At 51.2% G+C, this 15,252-nt stretch overlaps 1 protein-coding gene across 4 annotated transcripts in view; it reads right to left on the bottom strand.

Annotated features, from left to right (window-relative positions):
- EPHA10 (EPH receptor A10) overlaps positions 1–14,789 on the bottom strand; it is a 43,407-nt gene extending 28,618 nt beyond the window's left edge. For all 4 annotated transcript variants that reach the window (XM_082387614.1, XM_082387615.1, XM_082387616.1 and 1 more), the window contains exons 1-5: positions 14,670–14,789; positions 12,356–12,420; positions 10,965–11,643; positions 6,029–6,184; positions 5,160–5,510 (exon numbers count right to left, since the gene is read on the bottom strand). In XM_082387614.1, the coding sequence (XP_082243740.1) occupies positions 5,160–5,510; positions 6,029–6,184; positions 10,965–11,643; positions 12,356–12,420; positions 14,670–14,775 (1,357 nt within the window). In that variant the 5' untranslated portion in view covers positions 14,776–14,789. The remainder of the gene's footprint in view (positions 1–5,159; positions 5,511–6,028; positions 6,185–10,964; positions 11,644–12,355; positions 12,421–14,669) is intronic.
- Positions 14,790–15,252: the final 463 nt, after the last annotated feature.

Raw genomic sequence — 15,252 nt, 5'->3', positions numbered from 1 at the left:
GAAAACCCAGCACATGAAAAGAGGTTCAACATCATTAGTCATTATGGAAATGTAAACTAAAACTGCAGTGAGATACCATTTCATATCCACTAGGATGGCTAAGATCAGCAAGACAAACAAGTGTTGGTGAGGAGGTGGAGAAACTGGAAGCTTTGTACATTTGCTGGTGGGAATGTAAAAAGGTACAGTTGCTTTGGAAGACAGTCTGGCAATTCCTCAAAAAGTTCAGCAGCTCCTCAAAAAGATAAAAAAGTTTCCATATGTATTGGTCAGCTCAGGCTGCCATAACAAGATACTGTAGACTGGGTGGCTTAAACAACAAAAATGTATTTTCTCACAGTTCTAAAGGCTAGAAATCCCAGACGATGCTTGCAGATTCATATTTGTATTCTAGTGAGGGCTCTCTTCCTGACTTGCAGACAGCCACCTTCTTGCTGTGTCCTCACCTGTCTTTTCCTCTGTGTATGCACAAAGAGAGCAAATGAGCTCTGGTGTCTGTTCCTCTTCTCCTAAGGACACTAGTCCTTGGGATTAGGGCCTCGCCCTTATGACCTCATTAACCTTAATTATTTCCTTAAAGGCCCTACCTCCAAATACAGTCACACTGGGGGTTAAGGCTTCAACATAGGAATCTGGGAGAGACAATTCAGTCTATGACATCATATGACCTAGCAATTCCACTCCTAAGTATATACCCAAGAGGACTGAAAACCTATGTTTCCACAAAAACTTGCACATGAATGTTCATAGCAGCATTACTCTAATAGCCAAAAAGCAGAAACAGTCCAAAGTCCATAAACTGATGAATGAATACACAAAATTGTGGTATATCCATACAATGGAACGTTAAGTGAGCCATAAAACGGAATGGCATACTGACACATACTACAACATGGACAAACCTTGAAAACATTATGCTAAGTGAAAAAAGCCAGACATAAAAGTCCACATACTGTATAATTCCATGTATATAAAATGCCCAGAATAGGCAAATCCGTAGAAACAGAGAGTAGATTAGTAGTTATTAGGGGCTGGAGCGGGTGGGAGGAATGGGGAGTGACTGTTAATGGGTTTCTTTTGGGGATGATGAAAATGTTCTGGAATTAGAGAGTTTGTGATAGTTGCTAGGAAAAATGACTGAATTGTACACTTTAAAAGGTAAGTGAAATTTTATGGTATGTGAATTATATCTACAAAGAAAATGACAATATGAGCAATGTGATATATTATGTATAAAAACATACTGGATGTGACCAAAGCTGTTCTCAGAGGAAATTTCATAGGCTTAAAATATTAAAACTATAATATAAAAACTAAGCACTGGGACTTCGCTGGTGGTCCAGCGGTTAAGACTCCGTGCTCCCAATGCAGGGTTCGATCCCTGGTCAGGGAACTAGATCCCACATGCATGCCACAACTAAAGATCCTGCATGCTGCAACTAAGAGCCCGCATGCTGCAATGAGATCCTGCCTGCAGCAACAAAGATCCCACGTGCTGCAACTAAGACCTGGCACAGGCAAATAAATAAATAAATATTAAAAAAAAAAAAAAACAACTAAGCACTGAACTCACCTAGAAAAAGACTTCAGGAAATCAGGAGGATGGTATTAATAAAGATAAAATCATAAAATAAGTGACAAAAGTAAAGAGCAGTGGAAATGATAAGTTCAAGAGCTGGTTATTTGTCATAACCAAGAAAATAAACTTCTGACCAGAATAATTCTAAAAAAGAAATCACAGGACACAACATGAAGAAAGAGAAAGTAGAGTTAACTCCAGATACTATGGAAAGTTTTTAAATAAGCGTTTCTGGGTTAATAAATTAGAAAAAGAGCATCAAAAGATTTTCTATGAAAGTACAGATTAACAAAACTGATTCAAGAAGAAGTTATAGAAAAGATTGGGAACATCAGCAAGGTACAGTTTCCCAGGCAGTTTTGCATGCCTTCAAAGAATGATAATTATGCTATTTAAACTGTTCCAGAACAGAGATAAAGAAGAGATTAGGGCTTCCCTGGTGGCGCAGTGGTTAAGAATCCGCCTGCCAATGCAGGGGACACGGGTTCGAGCCCTGGTCTGGGAGGATCCCACATGCCGCGGATTGGCTGGGCCCGTGAGCCACAATTACTGAGCCTGCGTGTCTGGAGCCTGTGCTCGGCAACAAGAGAGGCCACGATAGTGAGAGGCCCGCGTGCTGCGATGAAGAGTGGCCCCCACTTGCCGCATCTGGAGAAAGCCCTCGCACAGGAACTAAGACCCAACACAGCCATAAATAAATAAAAATTTAAAATCCAAATTTTAAAAAAAAAAAAAAAAAAGAAGAGATTATTCCTGATGCCTTTTTCAAAGCCAGCCCAAAATGCTAAAACTTGACAAAGAACACAATAATTTAAAAAAACTACTCTCTCTTATAAATGTAGATGGAAAAAATATTAAAATATAAGCAAATTAATTCAGCAAATATTAAAAGAATAATACACTCATCTGCAGTAGGGTATAATCTAGGAAGGCAAAAAGAACTCACAATGAAAAAATCCATTAATAGAATTCATCGTATCGAAAGGTCAAAGACAAAAAAACGTGGTCATCTTGAAAGATGCTCAAGAAGCATTTTGTAAAATTAACATCCATTGCTGATTTTTCTAAAAAGTTCAGTAAAAAGTGAAAGCATTAGGGACTTCCCTGGTGGCGCAGTGGTTGGGAGTCCGCCTGCCAATGCAGGGGACACGGGTTCGAGCCCTGGTCCAGGAAGATCCCACATGCCGCGGAGCAACTAAGCCCGTGCTCCACAACTACTGAGCCTGCGCTCTAGAGCCCACGAGCCACAACTACTGAGCCCACGCACCACAACTACTGAGCCCACGCACAACTACTGAGCCCACGCACCACAACTACTGAAGCCCGCGTGCCTAGAGCCCGTGCTCCACAACAAGAGAAGCCACCACAATGAGAAGCCCGCGCACTGAAAGGAAGAGTAGCCCCCTCTCGCTCCGCGCAGCAATGAAGACCCAACGCAGCCAAAAATAAATAAAAAATAAATTTAAAAAAAGTGAAAGCATTATATGGCCAAGGGGCTAAAAGCAGGGCTTTGGTATTAGACAGACCTGAGTTCAAAGATGGGTCTCGACTACTAGCTGGCTGACTTTGGATAATTCACTTGGCCTCTCGGACTTCAGTTTCATCATCTGAAAGATGATTATCATTCGATTTAAATGAGTTAATGTAGAAAATCATATTGCATAGTGCCAAACACAGAGCAGCACTCAATCAATGAAAGCTTAGTATTTTTATTAACAAAATGGAAACAGAAGAGTATTTCCTTAACATGATTTTTAAATCTATCTATATCAAAACAGGATTGTTATCAGGAAATACCAGATAAAAATTTGTGTTACGTATATTATACAAAAGGGATTTTATAGTAGATAGTTCTAGGTATGGATATAGAAATAGAAAAAGATGTGGAAGGATATACTCCAAGATATTAGTAGTTGTATATCTCTGGATAATAGGATTATGGGTGCTCTTTTTCTATTCTGAATTTTTAAAAATGTAAATGTAATAGCAAATGTTAAATCATAATAGAGATAGTAAAAAAAAAAAACAAAAAAAAAACCTGTTGTTCCAGGAAATCAGGCAAGTTGGGAAATCTCTCCCAAAAGGCAGAGGACATGGATTAAGAGCTGAAAATGATAAAGGAAGCGACAAGATTTGAGAATCAGAAAATGGACATATGGGCTTCCCTGGTGGTGCAGTGGTTGAGAATCTGCCTGCCAATGCAGGGGACACGGGTTCGAGCCCTGGTCTGGGAAGATCCCACATGCCGTGGAGCAACTGGGCCCGTGAGCCACAACTACTGAGCCTGCGCGTCTGGAGCCTGTGTTCCGCAACAACAGAGGCCGCAGCAGTGAAAGGCCCGCGCACCGTGATGAAGAGTGGCCCCCGCTCGCCGCAACTAGAGAAAGCCCTAGCACAGAAACGAAGACCCAACACAGCCAAAAATAAATAAATAAATAAAAATAAAATTTATTTAAAAAAAAAAAGAAAATGGACGTAATACTCAAGGTTTAGAAAGAGTCTTAAGAGAGAGATCAGAGTTATCAGAAGTTCTAGTCAAAGTAATAACTGGAAATAAAAACTGAAAAAAAATTTTTCCAGGAATTAAAAAAAGGTATGCAGATCCAAAGTTTTACTATGTTCTAGCCAAACTCAATGAAAAGAGGTCAATATTGGTTAAATTTTATTTTCACCAGTAGGCTAAAGAATTATACAAACATCCATGTGTGTACACATTCATATTCAAGTCACCTACAAAACAATGAAGATTACCCTGGCCTCAGACTATTCTGCAATACAACTGCCATCAGACGGGGAAGCAGAGTCACAAACGGATCATATCGTCTCAGATATGAAAAGACCACACCACTCACTCACTTATCTTTCTTGCAAAGGATACTTGAAGGATTACTTGAAGCTGTACCCCAGCTGAGTGAGACAAATCAAATGTAAATGTCAAGAATGAGGAAGGTGTAGTATAAAAGGATTGTAGGTCTTCATTTATTCATCTCAATTCCAGATTCCGAAATGTGACTGTTATGTGTTGACCAGTGAATTCTATCGCCCCTTACAGTCTGACCCTCCGTGCTTCCTTGCTCTTTTCCAGGACCAGGAAAGAGGGTGACAACGCAGCAAAACCCTTGCAGAGGCCGAGGGACGAAGTCAGAGGGATACACACAGGGTCCCTCTTTCTAAGACAGGAAAGAAGGAGGTATGATTCTGGTTCCCACTGAAATTTTTGAGAAGGGAGGACAAAAGATTGAGTAACCTTCCACCTCTTTTGCCGGGAAACGAGAGGCAAGGCAACTGCAGACCTGGATGTGGCGCACAGGCTTTCTGCGAGGTCAGGAGGAGGAGCACGCACTGGCTCCCGCAGAATCACTAACACTCATAACCTCTCTGGCCCAGAGGCACAGAGTCACCTGCATCCTCAATCTCTCCTCCGTGGCCTTCGGGAAGGGGGCTGACCTCGATGGGGGTCGCCAGGGTCGGGGATTTTTGTTTAAGACCAGCGATCGCAGTTTATCCGGGGTGGCTGCGGGCTGTGGGGATGCTCGCGGTGGGCTGGACGGGCGGGCGCGCGGGGTGCGGAAGGCCTTACCCCCGGCGCCGGTGGAGACGGTGACCTGCGCGTAGGTGGCTCCCGCGGCGGCCTCCGGGCCCGACACTCCGTTGAGCGCGGCTACGCGCACGGTGTAGCGCGCGCCGGGCCGCAGGTGCAGCAGCGTGGCGGCGCGCTCCCGCAGCCCCGCCTGGCGCGGCACGAAGGCCACGCGCGGCCCGCACGGCTCGCACGCGCCCGCCGGGCCCTCGCGGCCGCAGCGCAGGCACAGCAGCGAGTAGGTGACGTCCGAGCGGCCGCCGGAGTCGGCCGGAGGCAGCCAGCGCAGCCGCAGCGCCAACGGCGAGCGGCTCAAGCTGTACTGCAGGTCCCGCGGCGCCGACGGCGGCCCTGGGGGCACAGAGGCGGGCGCCGTCAGGGGCGGGGGGAGGAAGGGCGGGATGGCGGCGGGGCCAGTGAGGGGGAGGGACGGGGGCGTGGAGCAGTGAGGGCCGGGATGTGGGAGTGGGGCGCGGTCAGTGATGGGGTGGGAGGACGTCAGTGAGTGGATGAGGTTGGGGATCTGGGGACCCAGCAGAGTGTGAGGGGCGGGAGTCCCCCGCCTGGCTGGAGAGTTGGGAGAGGTGAGGGCGGGGATGGTTGTAGGCGGCGCACACGGTGATCCCCCAACAAGCCTAACCTCATCCCTCCGTGGGGACTGTCTCTGCTGTCCTGCTTCTTCCAACCCCGGGCCCCGGCCCCCATCACCGCCCCAGGCTCCCCTCCCTCCACTCTGCCGTCTGGGTCGCTGGCCCCCACGTGCGCCCTGGCGCTGCGGAGTGTGGAACCCCTGCCCTCACAACGCCTCGATTACGCCCTTATGGACCGCCCCACCCACCATCCGGAAGGCATTCAGGAGGGGGACTCACGGGTGCAGGACGCCGAGGGCGGGTCGCTGGGCGAGCGCGCATAGCTGTCCTGGCACACGCAGAACGTGGACGCGTTTTCCAGGGCCCGGCTGTGCTCCGGGCACGGCGAGCAGAGGGGCCGCCGCGGGGACACCTTGTAAAACCCTGGGGGACAGGCTGCGGGGAGGAACTGCGTGAGGAGGGGGCTCCGCCACAGCTTCTGGCTCCCCCCGCTTTCCTGACTGCCCCCACTGTGGTGGGCCTTATCTCCTCGAATTATGATGGGGAAGTGGGGGGCGGGGGTCTCAGCTACTCCAGCACCGCCCCCGGGGTGGCAGCTCGTGACTGAACAACGTAGTATTACTTAACCCTTAGTAAGCGCTTAACGTGCAAACACTGCAGTGTTTCTCTTTTAGTAATTCATTAAATGCTCATAACAACCTGCGAGGTATGTGCTTTATCCTCATTTTTTAAATGAGGGAACTAAGGCTCAGAGAGGTTAAGTAACTTGCCCAGTGTCCCACAGCTAGTAAATGGAGGGATTCCAACCAAAGCCGACGGGTTTGAGAGACCACACCACACTGCCCTAACGCCCACTGGAAGAAAAGGAGCCAAACTTTCCGGTTTTGATGTGAGGACAGAAGAGAGAGGCCTCGAAGGGGTGTTCCACAGTTACCCAAGGACAGACACCCACACACTCCCAGTTACAGAGACAAAAACTCTGACGCACACAAACACACACACACTTGTCAGAGCTGCCTCCCACCTCCACTATTTGGGGGTTAATGCATCATAAATCCTCTACTGATGCACTTGGTTCCCATTTGAAAGTGGAGCCAGGCAGGTGGAGAGAGGAGAGGGACAGTGAAAGTTCCCTGGTTCTAGCCCTGGCACCTCCTCAGTTACTTTGCTTCTCTCACCTCCCCCAGGAGTCGATGGTTAAGAGCAAAGGCTTTTATATCTAAACAACCTGGGTTTGCAGCTGAGTCGCACCACTTATTTGCCGTGTGGCCTTGGGCAAGTTGATGACCTCTCTGAGCCTTGTATAGAATACCTACCTCGAAAAGGTGCTTGGAGGATTGAGATAAAACATGCAAACTGCTTAGCCCAGTACAGACAACAGTTATACAACAATGGTAGTAATCACTCTTCCTCCAACTCAGGCCTGAAGTGGAAACAGCTAAACACCCACTTTAAAAAATTCCTCCCCAGCTGGGCCAGGGAGGGAAGCAATGGCTCCTGGCCCTCCTCTCAGAGCTTGGGTGGGCCTCACCTGGTTCCCTGCCCCCGCCAGGACTTCTCTATCCCTCTCCTCTGGTTTAGCTGCTTGTGGAAGGCTGGCTGCTCTCCAGCCCCAAGAAGACATAGTACAGCAGAAGGGATGCAGACTAGCACTTGGGAAGAACTTTCAGCCTGTCTGGGAGGAGAGGGCAGAGGGCTGAGGGTTCCCATTATCTGGAAGGCTTAGGTTTGGCGGGGGGGCGTCCATGTTGCCTAGAGTCCTGGGCTTTGGGCAGCTTTGGGCAGGGTCTCTAAAGCCCAGGAGGCTTTGGAAGTCTGCCTTCAGAATGAAGCACAGGGCTAGCTAACATCGTGGTCTAGTGGGCAACAGCCACCCGGGCTGGGACTCAGGAGACCTGGGTTCCAGTGTTAGCTCTGCCACTTCCTGTGCCTCTCTGGCCTTGAGAAACCATCAGTCAAATGAGAATAATAAGCATGGCCTGCTCACCTCCATTGTGAAATAAGAGAGAGATCTATTTGCGGGGGCGGGGGTGGGGTCCTCACCGCAGGTGGGAAAGAATGTGGGAGGCTCCTTTTCTCCGTGTGTATGTGGGTGTCTGGGGTCCTAGAGATGGGTGGTCCCATCAGAGACAGCATTGCTTATTTCTACTTGGAGAGGCTCTGCTTAAAAGAGGTTGTATTGAGGGGCAGACTCAGGAAGTGACTCCTGACTCCCGGCCCCTGCCTCCTTCAGAGTTATAATTTCAGGGGTCATCTAGTTCAACTCCCACTGGCCCACCCTCCAGCAGCTTTCCCAGCAGTAGCCACAGTCTTTGCTCAGATACTTGGTAATGGGGAGCCCACCTCCTTCTGAGGCCGCCTCTGCTGAACAATGCTGGCAGTTAGAAAGTGCTTCCTTTATGTTGAGTCCAAAGCAGCCTCCCTGCCTGTAACCCCCCTCATGCCACCTCATTGCAGGGGCTTGATGTGCCCTGTAGAGCTTAGCATGTCTGCTTGGGTCCCTCTGCTCCAGGGCAGTCCTACAGAGATTTGAAGACATGAGTCGTACACTCTGATTTTTCCCCCAAGGGAAACCCCAAGTCTTTCAGTAATTCCTCTGGTGGCTGGGAGAGAAGGAACAAGAGTCATGGTCACTAAAAAGAAAAGCCTCCACATCCATCTGCCTTTAGAGAGGGCTCTATAATAGCTGCAGAAGGCACTTGCAGGGTCTTCCCTTTCTAAATACAAATCTGATCGTTTCCTTCCCTTCTTGAAACCCTCCAACAGCTCCCCAGTGCCAACCACCCCACCCATGCCATACTGAACTCTTCCTTTCACACTTCTGGATCTTGTCCTATAATCTTACACCCCTTCTCTTCTGGTGAACTCCTATGTTTCTCCAAATCCTAGTTCAAAATAACACCTCCCTTGTGAAGCTTTCCCTGGCATCCTCCCCACCTCCATACTCCCCAAGGCAGAGTTGATGCCATTACAAATGGCCTTTGTCTGGTCTCAGCCAAAGTCAGAAGCGGCATTGGGTTCCTGAGTGTGTGTGTGTGTGTGTGTGTGTGTGTGTGTGTCTCCCTCTCATTGCCCAGAGTGTGTATCCAAACCCCCTCCTCCAACACCTGATCCAGTCATTCAACAATTTTTTAGCATCGAATATGAGCCAGGTGCTGTTCTAGGCTCTGAAGCTATAGCAGTGAATAAGGCAGACCAGGATTCTACTGTACACTGGTACAGATGCCCTTCTCCTACCTCACAGGGGGAAGAGAGGCCATCAGTTGGTGATTCCCTTCTCTACTAGCTCTTCCCGGTGACAGTACAGGGAGTGGAGCCATAAAAGCAGTCCATTTAGGGTGCGGGCAGTAGGGCACTGTCTGTAGAGTATTTAAAAACAAAGAAACTGACTAAAACGTGGTCTGCTTCTTGTTAGCAGCATGTGTCAGCAATTCTGATCCACGTTGGTAATAAAATACTTCTTCCCCCGAGGCCTACTGCTCCCACCACCCCCCACTAGGTACCCCACTGGCTCCTCCCTCATGTGTAAACAAGGCTCACATCTACAGTAAAAATTCTCTCTCCGCCCAATGTCCTCCTCAAGGTACCATGCCCTCTCCTCCCTTTTCAAACCCCGCCTCCAGAGAGTGTTTACGATCCCTGACTCTAGCTCCTCAGCTGCCTTCGTCCTTCAATCCACTGCAGCTGGTTGCTCTCTCCATCCCTCAGCTGACACTGCTCTCACCAGGGCCACCAGGCAGACACTGGCCAATCCTCGCCTTATCTGACTGCTCACCAACACTGCAGGCCATTCGTTCCTGGGTACCTCCATCGCCCTTGGCTCCCATGAAATCACACTCTCCTCCAGCCTCTGATCACTGCCTTGCAGTCTTTTTTATGGGCCCCATTTCTTCCACTTCCCCTCATATAATGCTGTTCTGTGAGAGTTCATCATTGGCCCTCTTGCTTCATACCCCACACATTCTCCCTGGTCTGTCCCAACCACACCTGTAGCTTCAAGTAGCATCTATCTCTCTGTTGCTGAGCTCCAGACCCACTTTCTAGCTACCTCCACTTGAATGCATCATGGACACCGTCAATTTGATATGTCCATCCACGCCCTGTGTTCTCTACCCCAGTCCGTTCAGTCCTCCAGATGCAGATAGGAGAGATCTGTTCCTGGTGCCCCACAGACCAGAGAGTCCAAAAGAACCCCCAACATGGAGGCTCTGCCCCAGGGGGTGCAGTGATTCTAGTTCAGAGAGTTGGGTGGGATCTTAGTAGTCATCTAGTGCAACCTCGCAATCTCTCTCTCCAGTTCAAGAATCCCCCTGCCTGGGCTTCCCTGGTGGCGCAGTGGTTACGAGTCTTCCTGCCAGGGCAGAGGACACGAGTTTGAGCCCTGGTCTGGGAAGACCCCACATGCCGCAGAGCAACTAGGCCCGTGCACCACGACTGCTGGGCCTGCGCTCTGGAGCCCACGAGCCACAACTACTGAAGCCCATGAGCCTGGAGCCCGTGCTCCGCAGCGGGAGAGGCCACCGCAGTAAGAGGCCCGCACACCACAACGAAGAGTAGCATCTGCTCACTGCAACTAAAGAAAGCCCGAGCACAGCAACGAAGACCCAATGCAGCCAAAAATTAATTAATTAATTAATTTAAAGAAAAAAAAAAAAAGAATCCCCCTGCCAGCCTCTGACTTGCATATTGTCGGTGACAGGGAGCTCACTCCCTATAATGCAACCAACTCCACTAGCCCCTAGCTAATAGAGTTGGCCTACTGTAACATTCTTCCTTATGCACAGGGGAGGCAGCATGGTGTAGTAGAAAGAACTTGAGAGTTGGGCAAATCTGGATTCAAATCCCAGTTCCCCACTTCCTAACTGCAAGTGAGGTGTTAATCTCTCTGAGCCTCTGTTTCCTCATCTGCAAAATAGGGATAATGATGACTTTATTGCTGTGAATAAATGAGAAGGCCTGTGTGAGGTGCTTATCATGGTGCCTAAAATATAGGTCCCTGATGCCCCCTTATATAGAGTCAAATTCACCTCCCATTAACTTCACTCACCGATTCTGGCTGGACCCACTGGAAGCACCGCAAAATGTGTGGACTCCCGGCTCCACATCCCATGGCTTCCGCACTCCCCACCCTGTTTCTTTCATCTAGGACACTCTCTCTCCCAACTGCCACCTGCGCGCTACACTCCCACACCACACCCCCCAGTGCGCTGGATACCTTCACAGATGTCACCACGTTCCTGGAATCCCGCACTGCAGCTGCAGCGGCCCACGGGCACCAGCCACTCGCCATCGGCGCCGCAGTGCATGCGCGGGGGGCTGCCGGGCTCCCCTTCTGAGTGCGCCACGCACGTTCCGGTCACCTCCACCAGCGTGGAGAAGGCGCTCTCGGCTGCGGTGGCTGGGAACGCCGCCAGACCCCGCACTGTGGCGCGGCACTGCTTGTAGTAGACGCGCACAGAGACCAGCGCCACGCATGCGCCCACGTCCTGGAAGGCCAGGTGGAAACCCCGCCGGCTGAGCGGACCGATCTCTCGCACCTCTGTGTTCAGCTTCATCTTGCGCTCGCCCAGGTCGCCTTGCGTGAAGCTCTCGTCCGCCGCGATCGTGTCGATCTTGCGGGGCCGGCTGCCACCTGGGCGGGGATGCCCACGGCCCAGATCGGCCTCGGTTTCCAGATAGTAGACGTTGAAAGTCTCCTTGCAGGTGCCGGCGGCTCCAGGGATGCTGCTGCAGTCGCGCAGTGTGAACTGCAGCTCCACGAAGATGCGCTGCCCGCGGCCGCGGCTGATCCAGCCAGTCTGCAACCAGTTGTCCTGGTTGGGCTCCAGCACGTTGCACACCTGGTAGGTGCGGATGGGACGGTCGTGCTCGTCCACGCCGCTGATCTCCTCCCACTGGGGAGGAGAACAAAGATGTGGGCAGCTCAGAGCCAAGGCGCCCCCAAGAGGTCGAGCCCTGGCGGTGACTCGGGCTGAAACCCCCTTTCCCCATCATTTTGCATTCTCTTCTCCCCTCCTTCTCTATACACAACCCTGAAATTATAAGACGCAGAGCTGGGAGAAACGTTGGAGACAACTGAGTCCAACTGACGGGGAAACTGAGGCTCCAGAGAAAGGTGACTTGAGTGGATATACACGTCGGGTTAGTAGCAGAGCTAGGAAAGGGGTCTCCTGGCTCTCCACCAGTGCCTTTCCACAACACCAAACTGCTGTCACACTGCCACACCTCCCCACCACTACCGCAAGTTTCCAAGCCTCTTTTAGGATTCCAAGTCTTGCTTGTTCTGTCAATCTATCAATCAACAGCGCTGCTTGCTGGATCTATTGGGTGCAAGGCACCGTCCAGCATTGGCTCCATCCAGATGCCACGTTTCTGTTCCTAGGCACAGTCAGTTCTCTTCTTGCTTTTTTTTTTTTTTTTTTTTTTTTTTTGTCTGACTGAAGACTCAACGTTTTCCAATAGGCCACTCTGGCTTGAAGCCAGGGCTGCTGGAGACCACATGCTCTGAGGACCATTTTGACCTGATGTAACCATGGGGAGATAAAGGGACTGAATCCTGGACCACCAGAGGATCCTTGGGACAGGGAAGGAAAGGCTTACACTTACCCCATTACTCGGCAGTGCAGTCCAGCCCAGCTCAGCCTGGGAGGCTTTGGAATCCAGGAGGATGACTAGAGAGAGGGGAGAACAGAAGTGTCAGAAAGCCAGAAGTTCAGGAGTATGAGATCCTTTGGTGAGTTCACTTTAAATTTGCTAACAGAGGGAATTCCCTGGCAGTCCAGTGGTTAGGACTCTGTGTTTTCACTGCCGAGGGCCCAGGTTCAATTCCTGGTTGGGCAACTAAGCCTCGCAGCGCGGCTGAAAAAAAAAAAAATGCTAACTGAGGAAACAGAGAATGTGGTGAAGGACACAAACAAGGTTTTTCCACTCCATACCTCCCCACGAGGTGTGAGTAGTCTAAATAAAAGTAGTCACAATGATTAGGGAGGGAGCCTGTATTAGTTTCCTGTGGCTGCTGTGACAGATTACCACAAACTTAGTGGCTTAAAACAACAAAACTTTATTCTCTTACAGTTCTGGATGTCAGAAGTTGAAAATCGGTTTCACTGGTCTAAAGTGAGGGTGTCGACAAGACTGGAGGCTCAACGGGGAGAATCCATTTCCTTGCCTTCTTCAGCTTGTAGTGGCCACCTGGATTCCTTGGCTTGTGGCCCCTTCCTCCATCTTCAAAACACACCATTCCAATCTCTGCTTCTGTCATCACATTGCCTTCTCTTCTGATTCTGACTGCTCCTGTGTCCCTCTTATAAAGACCATTGTGATTACAACTGGGCCACCCATATAATCCAGGGTAATCTCTCCAACTCAAGATCCTTAACCGCATCTGCAAAGTCTATTGCCATTTATGATAACATACACAGATTCTGGGGATTAGGATATGGAAATATTTGGGGAGTCATTATTCAGCCTGGCACAGAATCCATGACAAGTACCATAAGACTGGCTTTTAAATGGGGGAATCAGTGATCCCCCCGCCTTCCCAGGTTCCCTAAATTATAACTGAGTGTCAAGAAGAGGGAGAAAGTGAGCATATCAGAGGATTCCTGTATACATCCCTGAATTCACTCATACTTGGGGGTTCTTCTGAGGTCTGGGGTCACCAGGGATGGAGAAGACTTGAACCTTTTTAGTTTGACTCCCAAGGCCTCTGGGGAAAACGAAGTAGAGAGACCCTGCTGGCAGCAACAGAGATAAAAACCTCTCATCTCCTCAGCCAGCCCCTTTCCCAGGGGCTGTCACCTCTACTGCCTTTTGGAAGACTGTCAGGGTTCCTTTAATATATAAAGCCATGGCCCCTCCTATACCAGAGAGGCTTGAAGTCACTTTCTTCCCCCAGGAGGCATCTGACCAGCAGTCTGAATTCCGCTCTCAGCATCGGTCCCTAGAAGCACTGGTTTGGAGAGCACAGCAGCAACTCAGAGACAGGAGCCCAGGCCATCCCCAAATCTTGGAAGATTCCTCATCTGGAGCTTAAGCAAGGGGGTGGGGCTCCAAGGTGAGGCCTTTAAGAGTGTTGGCCCCAGAGGCGTCAGAGACAATGGGCAGGACCGCTGACAGCTTCCCGATTTCGGTATAACTTACAGCACATCAGAATTGCATATTAGAAAGCATCAGAGATCCAGCGCCCCGATCAACCCCGAGGCCAACGCCTCAGATTCCAGCTCCTCCGGATTCTGCACCTGGATATTACGCCTCTGGATTCAACTGAGGGTACAGCTCCCCCAAATCTAGGCAAGACGCGGGCTCTGGTCCAGCGGGCAGCCCCAAACCCGGCAACTCGGATAGCGCTGGTTAGTCTACGCTTCAAAATCAGCACTGCGGACAGCTTCCTGGTCAGCACGTCGGGCAACTCCCGGACCCAGACACACCCCGGCCCCCACGCGCGCGCCGCCACCCTCGCCTCCAGACCCCGCGCCCCCGCCGCGGCACCGGTGCTCTACCTCCTGCTCGCCACGCAGTGGTCCCCTAGCCCCCCGCCGTTCGGGCTCCATCCCGTCTGTCCGTACTCTGATCTCACCTCCGCATCTCCCTGCCCCCACACCTCCCACATACAATTGCTCAGCCTGTCCGTCTCACCGGCCCCTGAACCGCCGCCTCTGGCTCCACGGTTCCTGGTCTCTTTCTTCCCCCCAGGTCTCCCAGGTCTCCAGCCCCCGAGCTCCTCAATGCTCCTCTCTTCTCCGTTGTTTAGCCACCTTCCCCTCCGTGTCTCCGGTTCTTTGCTTCCCGCTGCCCGCTTGCTTCAAACCCCAATACCTACTCCAGTCTCTCCATACGACTCCTTCTCCCAGCACCCCAGCTCTCCAGCCTCCTGTATTTTGGCATCCCAGGCTCCAAGAGCAGCCACCAGTCTCCTCACCTTCCTCGGCGGTCCCGGGCCTCCCTGGTCCCAAAAGCAAGGCGAGACAGAGCGGCATCAGGCAGATGAACAGGCGCAGCGGATGTGGGCCGACGCCGGTCTCCATGGTCCGCAGACCGAGCTGTCAGTGCGGCGGCGGCTCGAGCCGCGCCAGCCCCAGCACCGCTGAGCAGTGCCCCCGGACCCCAGCGCCGGCGGGGGGCGGGATCTCGCCGGTGACCATCATCCATGGGGACCAAGCATTATGCACCGCCGCGGGAAGTCCACCAATCCCCGCCAGCAGAAGGTGGAGGGGTGGAGTTTCATAGGCCAGGGGCGGATCAGCGAATTGGAGGTGGGGGGAAGGAAGGGGTCCCGCCAGTCTCCAAACCGTGGGGGTGGGGCAGCGCTGAGAGCCATTTGGGCTCATGGGGAGGGGGATGAGCTGACGTTGGTGGCCCAGAGCGCTGAACCTTAGCCTCTCGTTCCTGAGAAGTAGGCGATGTGGGCGTGGCTTAAAGAGGAGCGAACCTCTGGGGGGCAACGACACTTGCAGCCTCTGAGCTAACCCGGAAGACCCCTTGTATCCAGGACTTGCAGGAGG

This window comes from Balaenoptera borealis, assembly GCF_965194805.1.
Source record: "Balaenoptera borealis genome assembly, chromosome: 1".
NCBI lineage: Eukaryota > Metazoa > Chordata > Mammalia > Artiodactyla > Balaenopteridae > Balaenoptera > Balaenoptera borealis.
Note: the sequence above shows the minus strand (reverse complement) of the source record. Positions and strands in the feature narration are given on the sequence as shown.